This window comes from Ambystoma mexicanum, chromosome 7p, assembly GCF_040938575.1.
Source record: "Ambystoma mexicanum isolate Mex_15411 chromosome 7p, UKY_AmexF1_1, whole genome shotgun sequence".
Taxonomy (NCBI): Eukaryota; Metazoa; Chordata; class Amphibia; order Caudata; family Ambystomatidae; genus Ambystoma; species Ambystoma mexicanum.
Genome location: NC_090939.1, coordinates 165,442,355 through 165,460,278, shown reverse-complemented (window position 1 = coordinate 165,460,278; position 17,924 = coordinate 165,442,355). Strand labels below are relative to the sequence as shown.

Genomic DNA, 17,924 nt, shown 5'->3' with positions numbered 1-17,924 from the left:
GTATTAACTGTGTGGACCAGACATGTTGGAAATTTTTAGGTTTATTTTCATCTTAGCCATCATATTTAGTGTGTTAGAGAGTGGCATAGCATAAAAGCCCCAATTCCACCTGAACAACTTTCAGCTGCTTCTTCTCATCCCTCCAAATTTCAGACCTGGACACAGGCCACGGAGAGTTTAGCTGTATGTGTGGCACAACTCAATTATAGCTGCCACTTCCGGATAATGACCTGCTATTGCTCCATCTCCTCTCGGCAGCTTTGGATAGACAGTATGCTTCTTTCCTACATTCACTCTGGGAGGATCACAGTCTTCTTGGTCAAGGATAGCCTTTTAGCTTTCTAGAGGATCCACATACACTGCCCTCCATGAAGTGTAGCCAGTGATTTTTTTTTATTGGAGGGGTGTACATGTTTCCCACGAATATGCGTAGGCGACTGAGCGCAGCGAGGATGTCCACACCAATACATTTTTTTAAACGAAATGAAGTTTACTGTGCACTTTCTGTGGAAAATTGATTGACAATTTGTATCCAGTTTTGTAGGGTAACCCATGAAAAAATAAAGTAGATGCCAGTCGCCAAAAGTGCATAGAAGCATTTTCTAAATCATTTTCATGATGCCTTTCTCCAGAACATTTGCAAGTATTATATTAAAAAAGTATAACCAGAAAAGAACATACTTCTGTTGGCTTTTCCAGTAAAACAATGGGATACCACAGTTTGCTTTACCTTTTATGTTCAGTACAGATTCTATGTTAAACTAAGAAAATATATCAGACTGGCTGCACCAATGTAGGCCAGTCTAGCCATGCATTACCGTATCATGTTTGTTGTAATCCTGATGCCCAATATACAATTCCATGCCACAGTAACCATAAATCTACATACATAAATCTGAACGATACAGAGAATTTGCAAACACATTGGCAGATGATATTAATCCCTAGACTCTTCTTTGCACCACTTTGGTGTTCACTGACCTTCAACAAACAAACATTCCAAGAACAAAGGGCTTTAAAGGCAGCATTTTTGTCTGCTCACCTTCTGACAATTTTCCATAAATCCAGGGTGTGTTGTAGTACCGCCAGCACCCCTAGTTCCAGTGCCATTGGTTGTGTGGTGACTTAGCAGTGGTTTATATCGCATGTACAGACTTGGGACAGAGATCATTGTAGTGAGACCTCCCACCATGCCAACAATGTGGAGTACTAGTTAGGCACCCCCTAATTTCATCCCACACTTCAGGGGACACAGAAAGTTGGCCATCCCCACTCACAATTTGGTCACTTGTTAGACACCCACCACATTCCACATCATGGCAGTAGGAGGGCACAGCACTATAATTAGTAGCAGCCACTATTAGCGGCCTTCGGCCTGAGACATTGAATTGCCACCAGTTGCCATTGGGTCACATTTGTTAAACTATGGTGATGGCACTAGGACATGGTGGTATCAGCTTGGTGGAGAGGTTCAGCAGACACCTTGTATTCCAAATTGTTGGGGAGGAATGGACGAGATAACACATAGATATTACAAATAAGGGACCGTTAGCCAAATGCATGAACACCAAGTAGTACATGGCACAGGGAGTTATGGTGTAAATTCATGAAGAACAAGTGTTACATGCTGTTGGGTGGGAAGGCATTAATGCACGAAGATCAAGTTTTACAGGATGCAGGTTGGGAAGGCATACATGAATGAAGGTCAATTTTTACATGCTGTAGAGCGGGGTGTCATAAGTGCATTAAGACCAAGTTTTATATGCTGCAGAGTGGGATAGCGTAAATGCATGAAAGTCAGGTTTTATATGCTTTAGAGTGGGATAGCGTAAATGCATGAAAGTCAGGTTTTATATGCTTTAGAGTGGGATAGTGTAACTTCACGAAGATCAGATTTTACGTGCGGTAGAGTGGGATAGCGTAAATGCATGAAAGTCAGGTTTTATATGCTTTAGAGTGGGATTGTGTAAATTCACAAAGATCAGATTTTACGTGCTGTACAGTGGGATAGCGTAAATGCATGAAAGTCAGGTTTTGTATGCTTTAGAGTGGGATAGCGTAAATGCATGAAAGTCAGGTTTTATATGCTTTAGAGTGGGATAGTGTAACTTCACGAAGATCAGATTTTACGTGCTGTACAGTGGGATAGAGTAAATGCACGAAAGTCAGGTTTTATATGCTTTAGAGTGGGATAGCGTAAATGCATGAAAGTCAGGTTTTATATGCTTTAGAGTGGGATAGTGCAACTTCACGAAGATCAGATTTTACGTGCTGTAGAGTGGGATAGCGTAAATGCATGAAAGTCAGGTTTTATATGCTTTAGAGTGGGATAGTGTAACTTCACGAAGATCAGATTTTACGTGCTATAGAGTGGGATAGTGTAAATGCATGAAAGTCAGGTTTTATATGCTTTAGAGTGGGATAGTGTAACTTCACGAAGATCAGATTTTACGTGCTGTAGAGTGGGATAGCGTAAATGCATGAAAGTCAGGTTTTATATGCTTTAGAGTGGGATAGTGTAAATTCACAAAGATCAGGTTTTACAGGATGCAGGTTGGGAAGGCATTCATGAATGAAGGTCAATTCTTACATGCTGTAGAGTAAGATGGCAACATTCTTGAAGACCAACTTTAAAATGCTGAAGAGTGGGATGGTGTAAATGCAGGAAGACCACGTTTTACATGCTGTAGGGTAGGGATGAGTAAATGCATGAAGATGAAGTGTTACATGCTGAAGAGTGGGATGGTGTAAATGCATTAAGACCAGGTTTCCCATGCTGTAGAGTGGGATGTCATGCTTTTGTGATTAGGCTACAGTTATTGTTGTTGGGGGCAATTCATATTATAGCCTTATAGACTGAGGGAGGGGTCATTAACGTGAGATAATAACCTGCCACCAACTACTTAATCACATCCCTTCTGCACGAGACCACAAATAACCCCAGACATGTTCGGCCTCATTGGGCATCCTCAGTGAGGTGTAGCTTTGGTCTCTAGGCCCAGCAGGTCTCTTTTATTTTGCTGTGGTCACTGCTAGTGGGGCAGGTGTGCCCAGACGTGGGTCCCGTACCTGCTTGACCTAGCCACCATGTGCATTGTCAGACCTGTACAAACAGAGAAGTGTACAGAAAGTTAGAACAAGGTAAAAAGATAAAACAGCTTGTGAGTGTGTGTCCCCGCATGAGCATTGCGGTGTAGAGATGTAATGTGAATGATGTGAGTGCAGTGTAGTGGAAGCGCTGACTGAGTGCTGCAGGTAAAAATAATCAGTGCCATGTGAGTGAAGTACCAGCAGAGCAGAGTGAGTGCCAGGTGTACAATTAGCATACGTGCTACGTAAGTCAGATATTTTTAATACTTCAGTGTGCATGCCCTGTTGGTGTGAACAGTTAGTGCAGAGTGAGCAATCAGTGTTCGTGCAGTGTGAACCATGCAGTGAGCACCATGCGTGCAGTGAATTGTGTGGCCTCTCCCGCAGTGTAAGCAGTACAGTGTGAGTATTGCAATAGTTATGAAGTGGGTGTAGTCTGCCCAGTGGGTGTAAGTGCAGTGCAAACTTCTGGTGCGAAATTTCAGTGTTAACAGCACCGTGCAGACAGTGTGACTTGAGTGTGAGTAGAACAGTGGGCCTACAGTGTGAGCATTCAATGTGTGAGTTCTAAAGTGTAAGGGCTGTCTGACCTGAACGCTGCAGTCTGACCCGCAGCGGGTGCACAGTACAGTGTGAGTCCAGTGCCAGTGTGAAAATGGCAGCGTGGGTGCTGCATGTCAGGTCAGTGTGAGTTTGAGCTCTGCTGTGGGTAGTAATGTAAGCAGTAAATGTCATTGCAATGCGATCAGGAATTGTGGTTGTAGTGTGAGCAGTGCAGCACGAACGCAGTGTGAAAAGTGTGGCTTTGGTGGCGCGGTTTGGGCAGGACAATGTGGAAGGAGTATGAATAGGGCAGTGTGTGAGTGCAGTAAGCTGCATGACATGCGAGTGAAGGGAAACACTCATGCGGACACGCAATGCAAGAGCAGTGCAAGGCTGATGTCTGGGGTGGGTCATTTATTTCTGGGTATTTTGTACAGTCGTTCGTCCATGTATTATGAGTGAATTGGAACTATTAGTGGTCAGTGTGTGTGCAATGGGCTCTTTACAGTGCCACTGCAGTGTTAGTGCTGCACGTACAGGGCAGTGTGTGTCCAATGTGATCTACGCAGTGTGAGTGTCATATGAACAGAGCAGCATGGGTCCAATGAGATCAGTGTCATGTGAATCATACTGTGTGAGCCGTCGTGCAGCGTGTGCAGTGTTGTCTGGTATATCAATGCAGGGCCTGTCGTCAGTTAAACACACTTCATCACTTTAAAATACAACGTAAAATGAATGCAACTCGTGCTTGCTTGAACACTCCAGACTTAACTTGACCATTGTGGCACACGTTACGAGACAGTTTGACTGCTTCGTGAGAATTGCAGAATGCAGTGTGCTTGCTGTAAAGTGAGCGCGGTGCAGTTTCTTTTTGTAAACGTTCAGAAAAAGTAGATTGACCTTATGTCACTGCATCACTCTTCACCACCTTCCGCAATGAGGCTGTGTTCAGTGTGGTGAGCCATTTGGCAGCCAATGCAGACTGAAGGATCGATTCTGAAGATGGCTGAAACAACACTTTTCTAAACAGCATCATATTCTGCAGTGGAGACTGGGGGCCTGATTCTGGAGTGCATCCAAAAATAGGAAAGTGTTTGTGCATGACTGTAGGACACTTTCCTTAAAAGCAATATATTCTAACAAAGAAAGAATGTGGTGTGCCTGATTTAAGGCCTGCCAAGAGCACTGGTAACCACCAGGAATGCAAGGCAGTGACTGCAGGGAATTCTCCTGGCAGGGCCCTGCTTTTGCATGTCAAAAAACAGGAGTTTGCTGAAAGCTTAAGCACACTTTTGCAAGTTAGAAAAGTCGCAGTCTTTGAAGAATTGCTCGCTGTGCCACTGGAGGACATATTTCTCCCATAGAGATATTTTAGGAGCTTTTGCTGCAGGACAACATGACATCGCCACTCCACGACTTCCACCCACTTCAGAATGGTGGTGTTGGAAGCTGGAGGGGAGAATTTAAGCTCTGCACATGACTTTTAGCACAAGCTCAGAATCGAGCCCTGAGATGGAATTTGCCACTTTCATTCTCCACGTCCTCACCTTGCAGTGGAACAACGCTCCTAGTGACCCCCAAAAAATGCAGTGCTGTTAGTGCGAGCAGATTCTGAAGGCACAGCACTAGTTCTGCATTAAAAAAGGGCCTAACCTGCGGCGCCCCTTGAAGTGTCATCCGTACAGATTGGCGGCTTCTTGTTTGATCACAAAGCGTTTTCTATTAAGCAGACTACAGGCCCTGCTGCTGTAATTCATATATATGCAACCAGATGGCAGAGTGAGCACACCATGAAGCAGAGAAAATAAGTGTTTATTTACTTTGCTCTTTGTGGCAGGGCCATCTGTGGTTGACGAAACAGGCCAACATTCGCACAATTTACAGCAAGTAAAATACAGGGAACACTCACGAGAAAACTGCAATGTCACGGGTATGATGTTGTTACATTGCCAGAATGTTTTCACGCTACATTTTTTGCCAGAAATCTACGGCCGAAAAAACAATCTAAAAATATGGAGGGGAAGTAAGTGGATATAAGGGATAAGGCGTGGGTAATAAGGAATAGATAATAGGAAATGGGGCTTTAGGAGGGAACCCCCCAAATATATATTTTTTAAAAAAAAGTTTTTCAGCCGAAAATATTTGCCAAAAACTCGAGGAGCAGCAGTCTCAGCGACACTTTCACTAATGTAAAATCTTCTTTCATCTCCATAGGTTGACTTTCAGATGACCTGCACACAATAAACAAGCAGACCCCCTTTCAGCAGTTTCCTGGGGTTTACGTGGTTCCTAGCCAGATGTCTTCATGGCATTTGGTCAGAGGTCAGACTCAGGCCCAAAGAGCTTGCAAAATAAGTACAGTTTTTTCCTCGGAGGCACAACACTTTTCTAAGATTCCGTTAAATCCGAAAATGGTGCTTTGGGTTATAAACCGCTAAGTTTTAGGCAACGTGTGAAAGCTCGATTCTGAGTTACATGCAAAATTAGGAAAATGTTGTTCCATGAAGGACACTTTCCTTAAAAGCAACATATTCTAACAAAGGGAAAATGTGATGTAGGAACGTGAAAACCTTGATTTTTACTAGTGCTTGGTCAGATAGCACAGCCAGCGAAGCACTAGCCCTTGATATCTGTGCGCAGCCGGCTGTGGTGGGTTTGAGTCCCGTCAGGGTCACCTCAGCCTCTTATCCTTCCGAGGTGGATAAATTGAGTCCCACTCTGTGGGATAATGTCTTCTGTTATTTCAGCGCTCTGAGACCTATGGGCGAGCAGCGCTCTATAAGAAAAAGATCATTATTTACGGCCAACAGCGCCCCTGGTAACCACCAGGAATGCAAGGCAGGGACTGTGAGGGGATTCTCCTGGCAGAGCCTTGCTTTTGCATGTCTAAAAACAGGAGTTAAAATACATCTTCTTTTAGGTGTCCTTCACTGCCACTCCACATGTTTCCCTTTTCTAAAAATAGCATTTCCCAGACTGCAGCACCCCTTTTCTAAATTACTGAAAGCTTAAGGCAACTTTCACAAATTAGGAAAATGGCCGACTTTAAAGAAATGTGTGTAGTGCCACTGGAGCGTGTTTCTCCCACAGCAAGATATTTTAGCAGCTTTTGATGCTGGAAAACATAGCATTTTCCCTTCCATTCCTTCCAGCCACCTCAAAATGGCGGTGCTGGAAACTCCGGGGAAGAATGTCTGCTTTCCACACAATGGGCCTCATTACGACCCAGTCGGAAAACCATGGTGCTAATAATTACCACCCCATTACAAGGTTGGCGTGGCGGTAATTCCCCCTTCCTCCATGGCCCTTCCCCATTCCCATTTTTGCCCCATAGGGCTCAATGGGAATAGGGAAGGCGCTAAGTACGGTACCGCAAATTGCGGTACTGTACTTAGCACCAAGGTCCCTTTGCGGGTCCCTACTTTAACGGCTGGTGTAGACCAGCCATTAAGGTCGGGTCCCGCAACGGGACCTTGTAATCAGGTGCTAATGGGTTAACGGTGCCGCAGCCTTTTACGGTGCCGTTAACCCATTAGTGCCAGGGTCGTAATGAGGCCCAATGTTTATCAGGAGCTCAGAATCTGGCCCTCAGAGACATGCTTCACTGCTTGCCAACCCCCATGCCTGCCACCACATGGGCATGGCAGTGGCTGCAAGGGTGATCAACTTCCTCTGCATCCTCTCATCGCTGACATAAAACGGTGCCGATGACCAGCAACTGGGGAAGGGGAGGTTATTAGAAGAAGCAGGGAGGGAACCATGCTTCCTTTTGAAGTGGGTGTCACAGTTCTACTTCAGCGAAAGTGTAGCCTAGGACCAACTACACTTGTGGTGTGCGGATGTGGTGCTTTATGTGCTCTGCACATGCTAACCTCACAGCACTGATTTTACACGCACTTTGCAACACTTAAATGCATCTTGCACAAAACCTACCCTTCTCTCCTCTCACCAACCACAGAATGGTAGAGGACATTTTAGGAGGGGGGGGGGAATGTTGGGTTTATATATGATATGATGTTTTATTTATAGCGCGCTTCTACACAGATGTTTCAGAGCGCGACCAGGCAAAGGGAGGGGAACAGGAGAGTACATTCTCTGGACCTCAGAATCAGGACTTTACCTTACTTCACACATTTTTAACTCCCTTGAGCGGGTGAAAAGAAGGAGAAGTTTGTTTTGGGTGGGTGATCGTACATTAAAATAAATGGACTGGTGAGAGGCTTGGCTGGTGAATGAATTCATTCCAAGGTGGGTGACACCCGCCTAAAGCATGTGAGTTGTGAGGTATGCCTTAATCAACCTGTAATGCAGAGTTTCACTACACTGAGCCATTGAATGAACATGCAAGCGACTGAAATACAAAGATTTTAGGCGACTCCTGAAACGTAGGACAGTTATTTTTGAATTTGAGGTCTCATTACTGATAGTGCACCTGGTGCCATGCAGAGAGTCCTTTGGTATTAGAGAAGGAGCCTGGCCCCTGGCACAAACACGGAAAGCACACCCGCTACATTTGTGGCAGCGCAGGTAGTGCCACTGCCAGCAGCACCACCAGGCTGTGGCCACAAGGGCAAGCCACGCCTCCAGTCCCCCTGGGACCAGGAAGCCAGTCACATGAAATACAGGGCCTGGGATGAGTGTGGGGTGGGAAGCTGCTGCTGTCCTTGAGTTGATTGGAATGCAGATCACTCAGCTGATAAGTGAACACACTTAAAACCCTAGTAGATTCCCCCAACTGGTTCCCTGATACAAAGAAATCCTTGTACATGTCTTAAATAAAAATAAACATGATATTGTGTAATGCGCTGCTGAGTCCCGGTGTGTGCTAGCTGTCTGTTGTTAATAACCAAGGTCTGAACGAATCCATGTTGCCAAGGACGAGTATGCTCGTCCTTTTTGCATAGACTTGCATAATAGCCTGGCAGTTTAGGGGCTTAAGTGTGCAATGCATTCTGTGTTCAATACAGGTTGTGTGTTAAACGGGGAACATATTGATCATGTGCAATAACCACATTTGAAATGCATGTTGTTGAGATGAGTGCCACAATGGTTCTGAAGGTAACTCAGTATGTTATGCACTTGTGGGAGAGATGTGTTCGTATGCCAGATCACAGTTCCAAATACCATCTAGGCAAACCTACCCTGTTCTCTCTTGCATGGTGATACATTTGAGTATATAAACTTTGATGATAGTAGCACCTACATTGCCACTTGAGCAACGCACCTTTACCAGAAAAGGCTGGGCTAGCAGCATCGGTAGGGTGCAGGTTTAGGGTTTGGTACCATCAAACAAGGTTTTTAAACAATGGTTAGCCTCCCTCGATGAAGAAGAATGCTTTATTAAGAAGAGGTGATTAGAGAACCCCACATCCATCATTGCCATCAGACATTTCTGTGATTACTTTATCTCATTCTATAGGACTGCATATCTTTGGTGAAAGGGACTGCCTTCTCACATTCTGATGACATTGTTTAGCCTATTGCCTGCTTTCTCATTTCATATAGGACATTTCACTGGAAATATAGGAGCGTGTGGAGAAAATGTCACAGGCCTCTAGCAAGCTTATTTTAAGGCCTGCTGAATTGACATAAAACAGTTCAAATGTTTCTACAATTTCAAAGGTATTGTTTCACATCATGAATAACAATGTGCAAGTCTGTCTCTAACAATGACTACAAGTGTGTACACTTGTCTCACATGTTCTTTTGCTTGGTTCAATGAAATCTGTTAAATACAGTAGGCAGCCAAGATGAGCTCATTTATCACATAACATAGTATTCTGATAATTCTACTGATTCAATATATGAGGACAAAAATAAATCCCAAAATCATTCTAATTTGCATAACATGTTTCTACACAGAAAGTATTGCCATTTTTGTTTATAATGTGATTTGTGTACTTTCAAAGTCTGATCTACAAAATAAAACATTTGTTTGCATGTGAAGCTCTCATACCAATCATCACCGCATTTGTCAACTCCTGCTTCAACACTAGCTCTGTCCCATCAAACCCAAAGAAGCCTGGGTTTCCCCCCTCACCAAAAGAGCCTCCCTTCATCCTACCATACCTACCAATTACCACCCCATCACCACGTCCCATTCCTGCTCAAAATCTTGGACCGCGCCATCTATACCCAAATACAACCTTGCTGCTAAAAACAACAATTGCCTCAGCCTGTATCAATCAGGTTTCCACCCTGGTCATAGCACTCAATCCGCACTTCACAACCTGAAAATCCAAATTCACGACATCCACCACTCCGGCAACCTAGACCTCCTATTACTGCTTGACCTGTCGGACGCATTGGACCTGGTAAACCACCAAACACTCTGCCGCCACCTCGCCACTGCTGCCAACTTCTCCCCTGAAGCAACAAGCTGGGATGCCTCGTACCTAGCAGACAGAACGCTTGTGCTTTTGCTGGGAATGTATCTGCTCATTCTGCTCTGGTACCCTGTTGTGTCCCTCAGCGCTCCTGCATCTCCCCTACCCTATACAATATTTACACCAAATCTCTCTTTGACCACCTCGACATCTTTGGCATCTCCTACACTAACTATGCCGATGACACCCACAGCCTCCTCCCCCTTTGAGGCAACCATGAACAAGACACAGGCACAAACAACAAAATTGATGACACCATACAAGTATGGATGGCTGCCCACCAACTTTGCCTCAATGACGATAAGATCAAAATCCTCATAGTGAGCCCCTCTTCATGCCTAGCCAAATTAGACCTTGCCTATCTCTCCTTCATCATTGATGGCTTCACCACTCCTGTCTTCCCTCCGTCAAGACTCTGTTTGTCTATCTGGTCTCCAGCCTTAGCATGACCCACCATGTCAATGCTATCGCCTCATCAGCGGCCCACACTACTAAACTCTTGCCTGCAACCAAACTTTTTCTGTCCACACAAGACCGCCTAACTATAGCTAGAGCAGTAATCGGCTCCCGCCTCGACTACTGCAACTCTCTCCTTGCCGGCAGATCCGAGGGCAACCTCAACAAACTCCAGAGTATTCAAAACAATGCCATTTATGCCTCTATGAACATGACCAGGCGAGACCACATATCAGCCAAAAAAAAAATCGGAACACTGGTTACCAGTGAGAGAACTAATTGATTTCAAAATTCTCTCCATCACTCACCGAAGTCTCTCAAACTCTGGTCCTCCCTTCCTCTCTAAGAGAATTACCAAAAACACTTCTTCCAGACATGCAAGAGAAATCTACAGCCACCATCTGACCACTCCATGATTTATGCGCACTAGAGCCGGGGCTCCAACTTCCCAGCCATTTCCACGCATCTCTGGAACGCTGAGCCATTACACCTGAGTGCTGAAACCTCCTACCTACCTCAAAACCAGACTCTTCACCTGATTCTTCCTCCCCTCCTCTCTCTCTTTCCTGCGTAGACCCCCTTGCCTCTCCTCCCCTCTCTGCACCAACCTGTTCTGTAACTAACGTCTTGATGCCTGTGGGTTTTCCATGCTTTACAATATAAAAATCAAATAAAAAGAAAAGAAAGCATGAATGAATGAATGTATTAGAGGAGGCGCTAGCACCCAGAGATATGCAAGCGCTCGTCCAGTCATGAAAAGGAAAGAAATAAACCGTAGGTAGACAGAATGTAGTCCCTGAAAGTCACCATTCTCAAATAATTGCACCTTGCTTTTGACAACAATTGGGAAACAGTACGGTCAGGTGCCAAACATACAGACCAGGACTAAAGTGTGTGATCCTGGGCTACCGATTCAATCTCACAGTGGATGACCTGTAGAAATTGCCAGTCCCTAATATTTCAAAATTGGCAGCCCCCAGAGATAGTTTAGTCCTTAGGGTACTCTTTTAAAAAGATCCACTCTCACGCTTGTACCCCACCGTTTTACCCTCACTGTGCAACCTGAGCAAAGACTGACTCCATCTTTTACTAATGATTCCTATGGAATCTGCCAGCTTTATTCTTGTGTAAAAATCAGGCGGTTTCCATAGGAATCCACAGCATTTGAGCCAGCATGAAAATACAAGTGCTGGAGTATATGCATGCTGGAGAAGAAGGATGAGGAGGCATTGTAATTTACAATCTGCACCCCCTCTCTGCCCTACAAATGAAACAAATTGAGATATAACTTATAAAAGTCTTTCAAATGCCTTTAACACTTTAAATGTACTTCAAGTCTCTTCGAACATGAGCTCCAATTTGTTTCTTGGCACTCATGGCAACAGCATGTGTCTCAGTCTAATCTCTCTGTTTGCACATTCCTAAACACGTCTAATCAGAATCCTGTATCTGTGCTGCGGGAGGTGTAGTTTACTCGTCGCTTCCAATATTACTCCTCCATCTGGGCTCCAGCAGTTATATACTCGGTTAGGATGCTAATCTGAGTTTTCTACCTATGCTGGAGTATGAGGACCTTTGTCGTGTGATTACTGATGTGTGCACTGCTACTATACTACAGTCTGCATATCTTCCTTGTGCCTGCCAATGTTCACATGTGTCCTGTACCTGTGCTGGAACACAAGTACCCTCATCGTGGACAGCTTATGCTGTCCTTGTATTGCCAGTTTGTTTCCTATTTTCACTCTTCTCATTCCAATATGGAGGATGGGTGTAAGGGGACTTCAAGGGGGCTCCTGGAGCAACCCATCAAGCCATGGGTCGTGATTATGACAAAATGGTGGGCAAAGGGGGGGGGGCGACCAGAGAGTCTTGGAATCCCTTTCTTTTTTTGGTCCAGGAGTCTCTAAATGTGCCTCTACCCGGTGCCTAAATTCTTTTTTTTTTCCAATAAGTTTTTATTAGCAAATTTTCATAGAAACAAGAAGAACAAGAAAACAACACCGTAACCCCAAAACGCCCCCCACTCCCCACCACCGACCCCCCCTCTCAACCCCACCGGACCCCTCCCAGATCACAAAGGCTCAGAGATAGCTCAATGACAACAACAAAAATAACGACGTACAAGGCAGTTAAGGTAAATTCACAGGTCTGATTCGTCCTGGGGGGAGGGGGGATTATGGCCATTAGTTCCATCGCCTTGGGACACCACGCCCGGCGTGCACCCTCCCTTAGGAAAGCCAGAAGTCCGGCCCAGTCAGAGTAAAAGCGCATGTGAGATCCCTGGATCGAGTAAATGGTCAGACACAACCTCACAAGAAACAGAGGACAGACCAGTAAAGAAATAAACCAGCAGAGCCTCATCTGCACTAGGGCACTGTCTGCAGTTTGGTTTACTTCATTAAATAACATTTACAAAATCCCCCGTTTCTGTACCTGCCATGTATGCAAATAGGGCAGGGCATAGGAGTCAACATCTTATTGGGTAATAAGAGGCTAGATTTTCATGCTGTAATAGACAAGTATGCACAGCAGCCTCACATCCATTTTAAGAGCGCCTTACCATCTGGAGTCGAGAACATTAAAGGAAAGCACTTGGAACCTCTGCAGAAAGACCCTGAGTCGCATTATAAGTTTGCCGGTCCAGAAATAAGGTTGCGATCAACGGCACCTTTGTTTCCGGACCGCAAAATACGTGTCTGCCTGCCGTGGCCACTGAGCCTGACAGGTCTGACCCTGCTGGGCACCGCAGCCACGGTAGGCAGACTGGTCACGGAACACAGGCACTGTTAAAAACGGTGTCAGAGCTTCCGAGTCCGCAGTCCCATAGACTCTATGGGAATGGGGATTTACATTTTACCAGCGCTTGACTTCCCGGGACGCCAGATTTGGATTCTCCCGGTAGCACCGGGAAGTCAGGTGCTGATAAACCTTTACGAGACCGGCGCTGGCAGGGTTACTGACAGACTCGTAATGAGGCCCCATGTTACAAAAACAAACACAAATAAAGGCCAGTAATGTCTCTTAACTCAAGCAGAAGGCGTTGATTCGCTGTCTATTTGAATGGATTTAACACTGTTAATTGCAGACTTACAAATGTCATGCGTGTTATGCAATGTACCAAAATGCTTGCATGTGTCAACCAATGACTACATGCAGGTGACTATCACACATTCTCTTCTGGGTGTAGTTCTAAAGGACGTGCAGCCATTAATGGGTTACTGTGAAGCAATCTCAAGTTATGCTTCGTCAGGTGGGAAATAGTAAATCAGTTCTGGCTTTTGGACTCGCTTTATTTTGCGTCCTGGGACACACAGACATATGTTTATAATATGCACAGGAATACAAAATGTCATGACTTATAGAACATGATGTAAAGGCTCTGTTTTGGCATTTGTTTAAAAAAAAGAAGAATGCATGAAGGATGTCATTAGGTGAGAAAAGGGAGTGGTGTTTTTTCTGCATTTGTAGCTTGAGCAGGCTTATGAATGTCCATATTTAGCAATAACTGTGCATGCATTCTGCTGTTCTGCACTGCATATACTGCAATTCTGCCAGTACCAAATCAGTATTTTATCTTTACACAGTCAATTAAATGAATCCTGTTTAGTTGGGTAATACTAACCGGTAGTATTTATAGACAGAGCCCAGACAGAGACCTGCCCATTTGATTAAGTAATCTGTCTGTTTCTGTTTCTTTTGTTTTTTTGTGTAGCGCCTGGATGCCTGAGGGCTTTGGCGCTTTTTAAATACATACAAATAGAATTAAAAATATAATGCTATGAATCTACTGGTACGCTCTATTCTGTGACTTTGACTCCTCCGCCTCTAATATTCTTTCTAGCGAGTGTGAATGTTTGATTTAGAGACACTGTAGTACGTGCAACTGCTTTCAAAGCTCCCACACACCCCATTGAGTAATCAATTATTCTAAAAAGCAAATTGAATCAGAACGTAACCACTTTACTATTTTTTGTAGCACATCAAATCTTTTATCACAAGAACAAGCTGAAAGGCCTTGTCTATGATTACAAACAGTTACCCCTATCATACATTTTCTTTTGATTTGTGTCTTGAAAGTATTTGTATTTGTTGTCTGCCTTGAAAGTACAGTCATGAAACTCTGAGGAAAATATTTGTAGGCTCAGATTACTGGGACAAAGAAATTGGGCATTTGCTTGAATTGTGTATTCAATTCCCTACAATAGTACACACGTTCCATGGCTTGTGGAAGCATACAGGAGAAAACAGCCCGATGAAAGAATTACATTTCTCCCTTATTTGTGGGGCCCTCTGCCCAGGGCCCAGATGCATGATGTGTAGGCCCACTCTGACAAGAAATCCCACTACACAACTGATCACCGCCTCATTTGCATGGAGACGTGCCCCAGGCAAATGAGGGAACTGGATTGGCCGGGTGCATGCTGTATATAAACCAACCATATATTTTAGGTCGGGCTTGGGTAGTTGAGGGGGTCCCATTACCCTAAGAAGGTTCCCAATCCCCAAGACACCTCCCGCCTTGCAGGAAGTGTATTGGACTACTGAGATGTCCAATGGGAGGTCGACAGATTTTAGGAGGCGAGTGTGTATAGAGCACTGGGGTGGGGCGTCATTTTCAGAACGGCCGAACGTTAATGAAAGACGTAAAAGGCTTTGCATAAGCGGAATGCAACTTGTATTTCCGCCGCCCCCTTCCTCTCCGCCATACAACTACTCCAGTTTTTCTGCCAGAATGCATTTTCATGAGGGCGCAAATGCTGCGGATCTGCTGTGGGCAACACGCTGGTCTTGGAAGCAAGACCACGCAGAGCAACAGAGGTTCAAAGCCCGGATCCGCGCCTAGAAACCGAACTCAGGTTTTGTATTATAATAAATAAATAAATAACCAGATTCAGGCAACCTGCATGTATGTCTACACATCACGGATGCCCACCACCAAATATGCCAATGGATCTTATCTGCCAGATATGCAGGACATTACCCAAAAGACATTAATCAATGAGCCTTCATTGGATGCCAGTGAAATGGACCCGCACTGCCAAGATACCACCATATTTGGTGAGGCCCAGAGTGCAACCGATGGCATTTTTAAGGTTTTTACTCAGAAGGCACCTACAATGGATTCCGGAAGACTAACCCGGAAATGATCATGGTGATTTATGAAAACTTTGCAGAGCACAGCGTTCCACCGCCAAGGTGGTCTCTTGGCCCTCGCTCTACCATACCAAGGCAGTCGAATTAGATGAGTTCATCAGCCTCAGGCGAGGTTTGGGGGGATGTGCTCAGCAGCCAGACTAGTGCAGGGAGCTTAAGAGTCTATTTTATGTCTGGAAATCTAGCCCTGCATGCGGCTACTAAGACACTTCCCCTGTCCAGAGCAGCGGAAAGAGGGAACGCAAATAAACAGAAGAGACGTGAGGATTGGGGTAGCAGGGATCCCTCGGGGACACAGTGAGTGTAGACCCAGAGGAGGCGGGGACATCCAAGCACAATTCCTAGGATCCATTGGCGAGGGAGCACTTGAACTGCCCTGGACTCCTCTCTAGGAGATGGCATGATGCCCACACTCCAAGAGCCTAGATGCAGAGGAAGCAGGTGCCCTGACTAATGAACATTTGCTGGGCAACAATGGATAGGCCCCATTTGCATCATGTCTCTAACCACATGTCCAAAGTCGCAATGCAGGACTCCCTCTGCATTTACTTTGCGGTTTCCACCACTTAAAGGGCCATTGTTATATATGGAGCAACACTATATCAGAGGAGTGAGGTTTGTTTTTTTAATAGAGTAAACTGTGAAGTGAATCACTTATAGGGACTCCCAGTGTTGGCAGAAACTACACAGTAACGTTAAATAATTTGCCCATGATAACCGTCTTTATCCAACTGGTGAAATGGCGATTTGAGCACAGGCTGCCATTTAGACACTGAACATATCTTCCCAGATTGTATTCATACAAATGTTTGCATTTAACGAGCTAACACATTACATTGTTACATAATAACCCAACGCGACACTAAATATAGCATGATACAAATACATCGAGGAAGGAGTAAAAGTATAGCTTTATGCTACCAATTCTGAATGGAAGTTTACAGTAGCAGCATGGAAAGTAATGTGGGTCTAGAACACTGCCCTTTGGGTTTAAAACTATATCATCAAAACTCAAAGAAAATGCATGATAATATCACCAGCTTGTAGTCATGGATTCACATAGGATGCAGCATTCTGCACCACACGCACTTCTGATTGCCCACCACTCACACCTCTAGTCTTAAGTGACAATACTCATCACCCAATGGCCACTCGCAGCTGTCTCTGAGGCCATCTACCACTAATCACACGTGTCACTGCTCTTATGAAGCAAATGATGTGTTAAAAGGCTATTGACAACGCAGGGTCAGCTGTTGGGCTGCCCCGTGCTTGCAATACAACGTCAGCATAGACAAACAAAGCTCTTTAGTCTGTGCTCAAAGGGCTGGGAAGGCAGTAGATACTGCTATACACAAGCCAGATATGGGCCTTTCACTGTACCAGACTCGCTGCGTGGGACGTGGGTCAAAATATCAGGACAGTGCCCAAAAAACACAACGGTTGGCCATCCTATGCATGCTCCTACAAAATATCCTCACGGGGTCTCGTGTTGAACCATGCCGCACTGGCATGAGAAGGCACTTACTATGATCAGGATGACGATGACGAGAGCCCGTTACCACATTTGCCAGCCCAATAACCAGGACAGCTGCCAGCAAAAGCAATGCCTTGTCAGCCATGTTGGATCTGGATCGCCGGTCCTTTATGCAGACATTCAAGGCCTGGAATAAATGATTCGACTGGAAGTGCTCTGTTTTATACCACAGGCCCTGTTTGTTTTTTAGGATTGGGGAATATTTACTGAGGGAGTGTAGCTCTGTTGGTCTTGATACACCCATAATTGGCAATGTTTCCAGGGCTGTACAGGGTCTTGTTTATATAAAGCATTGCGTGAGTGCTACGAGTGCCATTATTTGCCTGAATGTGCTGTAAACAATGGCTTCCTCATGGCAGGCCGTACTCCAAGGGCTTCATCTGTTCGGTGCCAAGGATTATGCACCTGAGAAGAGGAGTCATCGCTTCAATGTGTACCTGTGGGTAAAATGCCATTTCTCTGGAACTCCTGTCTTTATTTGTCAAAGTACTTTATACCACCAGACACACGTATATATGGATGTCAGTGTCAACAGAGTCCCTCCCTGTGACACAGAGTTTATTGTGGGCAGGTTAATCATCACTCGACTTTACAACAGGCCGCTCAATCGCTTATGTTTAACGACTGATTACACTCATTAGCAACCCCGAATGTCCCGGCTCATCCTTTGTGCGTGTGGGCAGAGAGGATACTGACCTGTGCTGATAGTGTCAGCAGAGAGGCAAAAGATGGAATGGACATTGAGGGGCGATTGACACGGA

The 17,924-nt window shown here is 45.0% G+C and overlaps 1 protein-coding gene across 1 annotated transcript in view; it reads right to left on the bottom strand.

Moving 5' to 3' along the window:
- Nucleotides 1-17,315, bottom strand: part of LOC138526532 (trefoil factor 2-like) — an 84,061-nt gene extending 66,746 nt beyond the window's left edge. Inside the window, exon 1 of the mRNA XM_069637335.1 lies at nucleotides 17,155-17,315. Coding sequence (XP_069493436.1) covers nucleotides 17,155-17,248 — 94 coding nt within the window. The 5' untranslated portion in view covers nucleotides 17,249-17,315. The remainder of the gene's footprint in view (nucleotides 1-17,154) is intronic.
- Nucleotides 17,316-17,924: the final 609 nt, after the last annotated feature.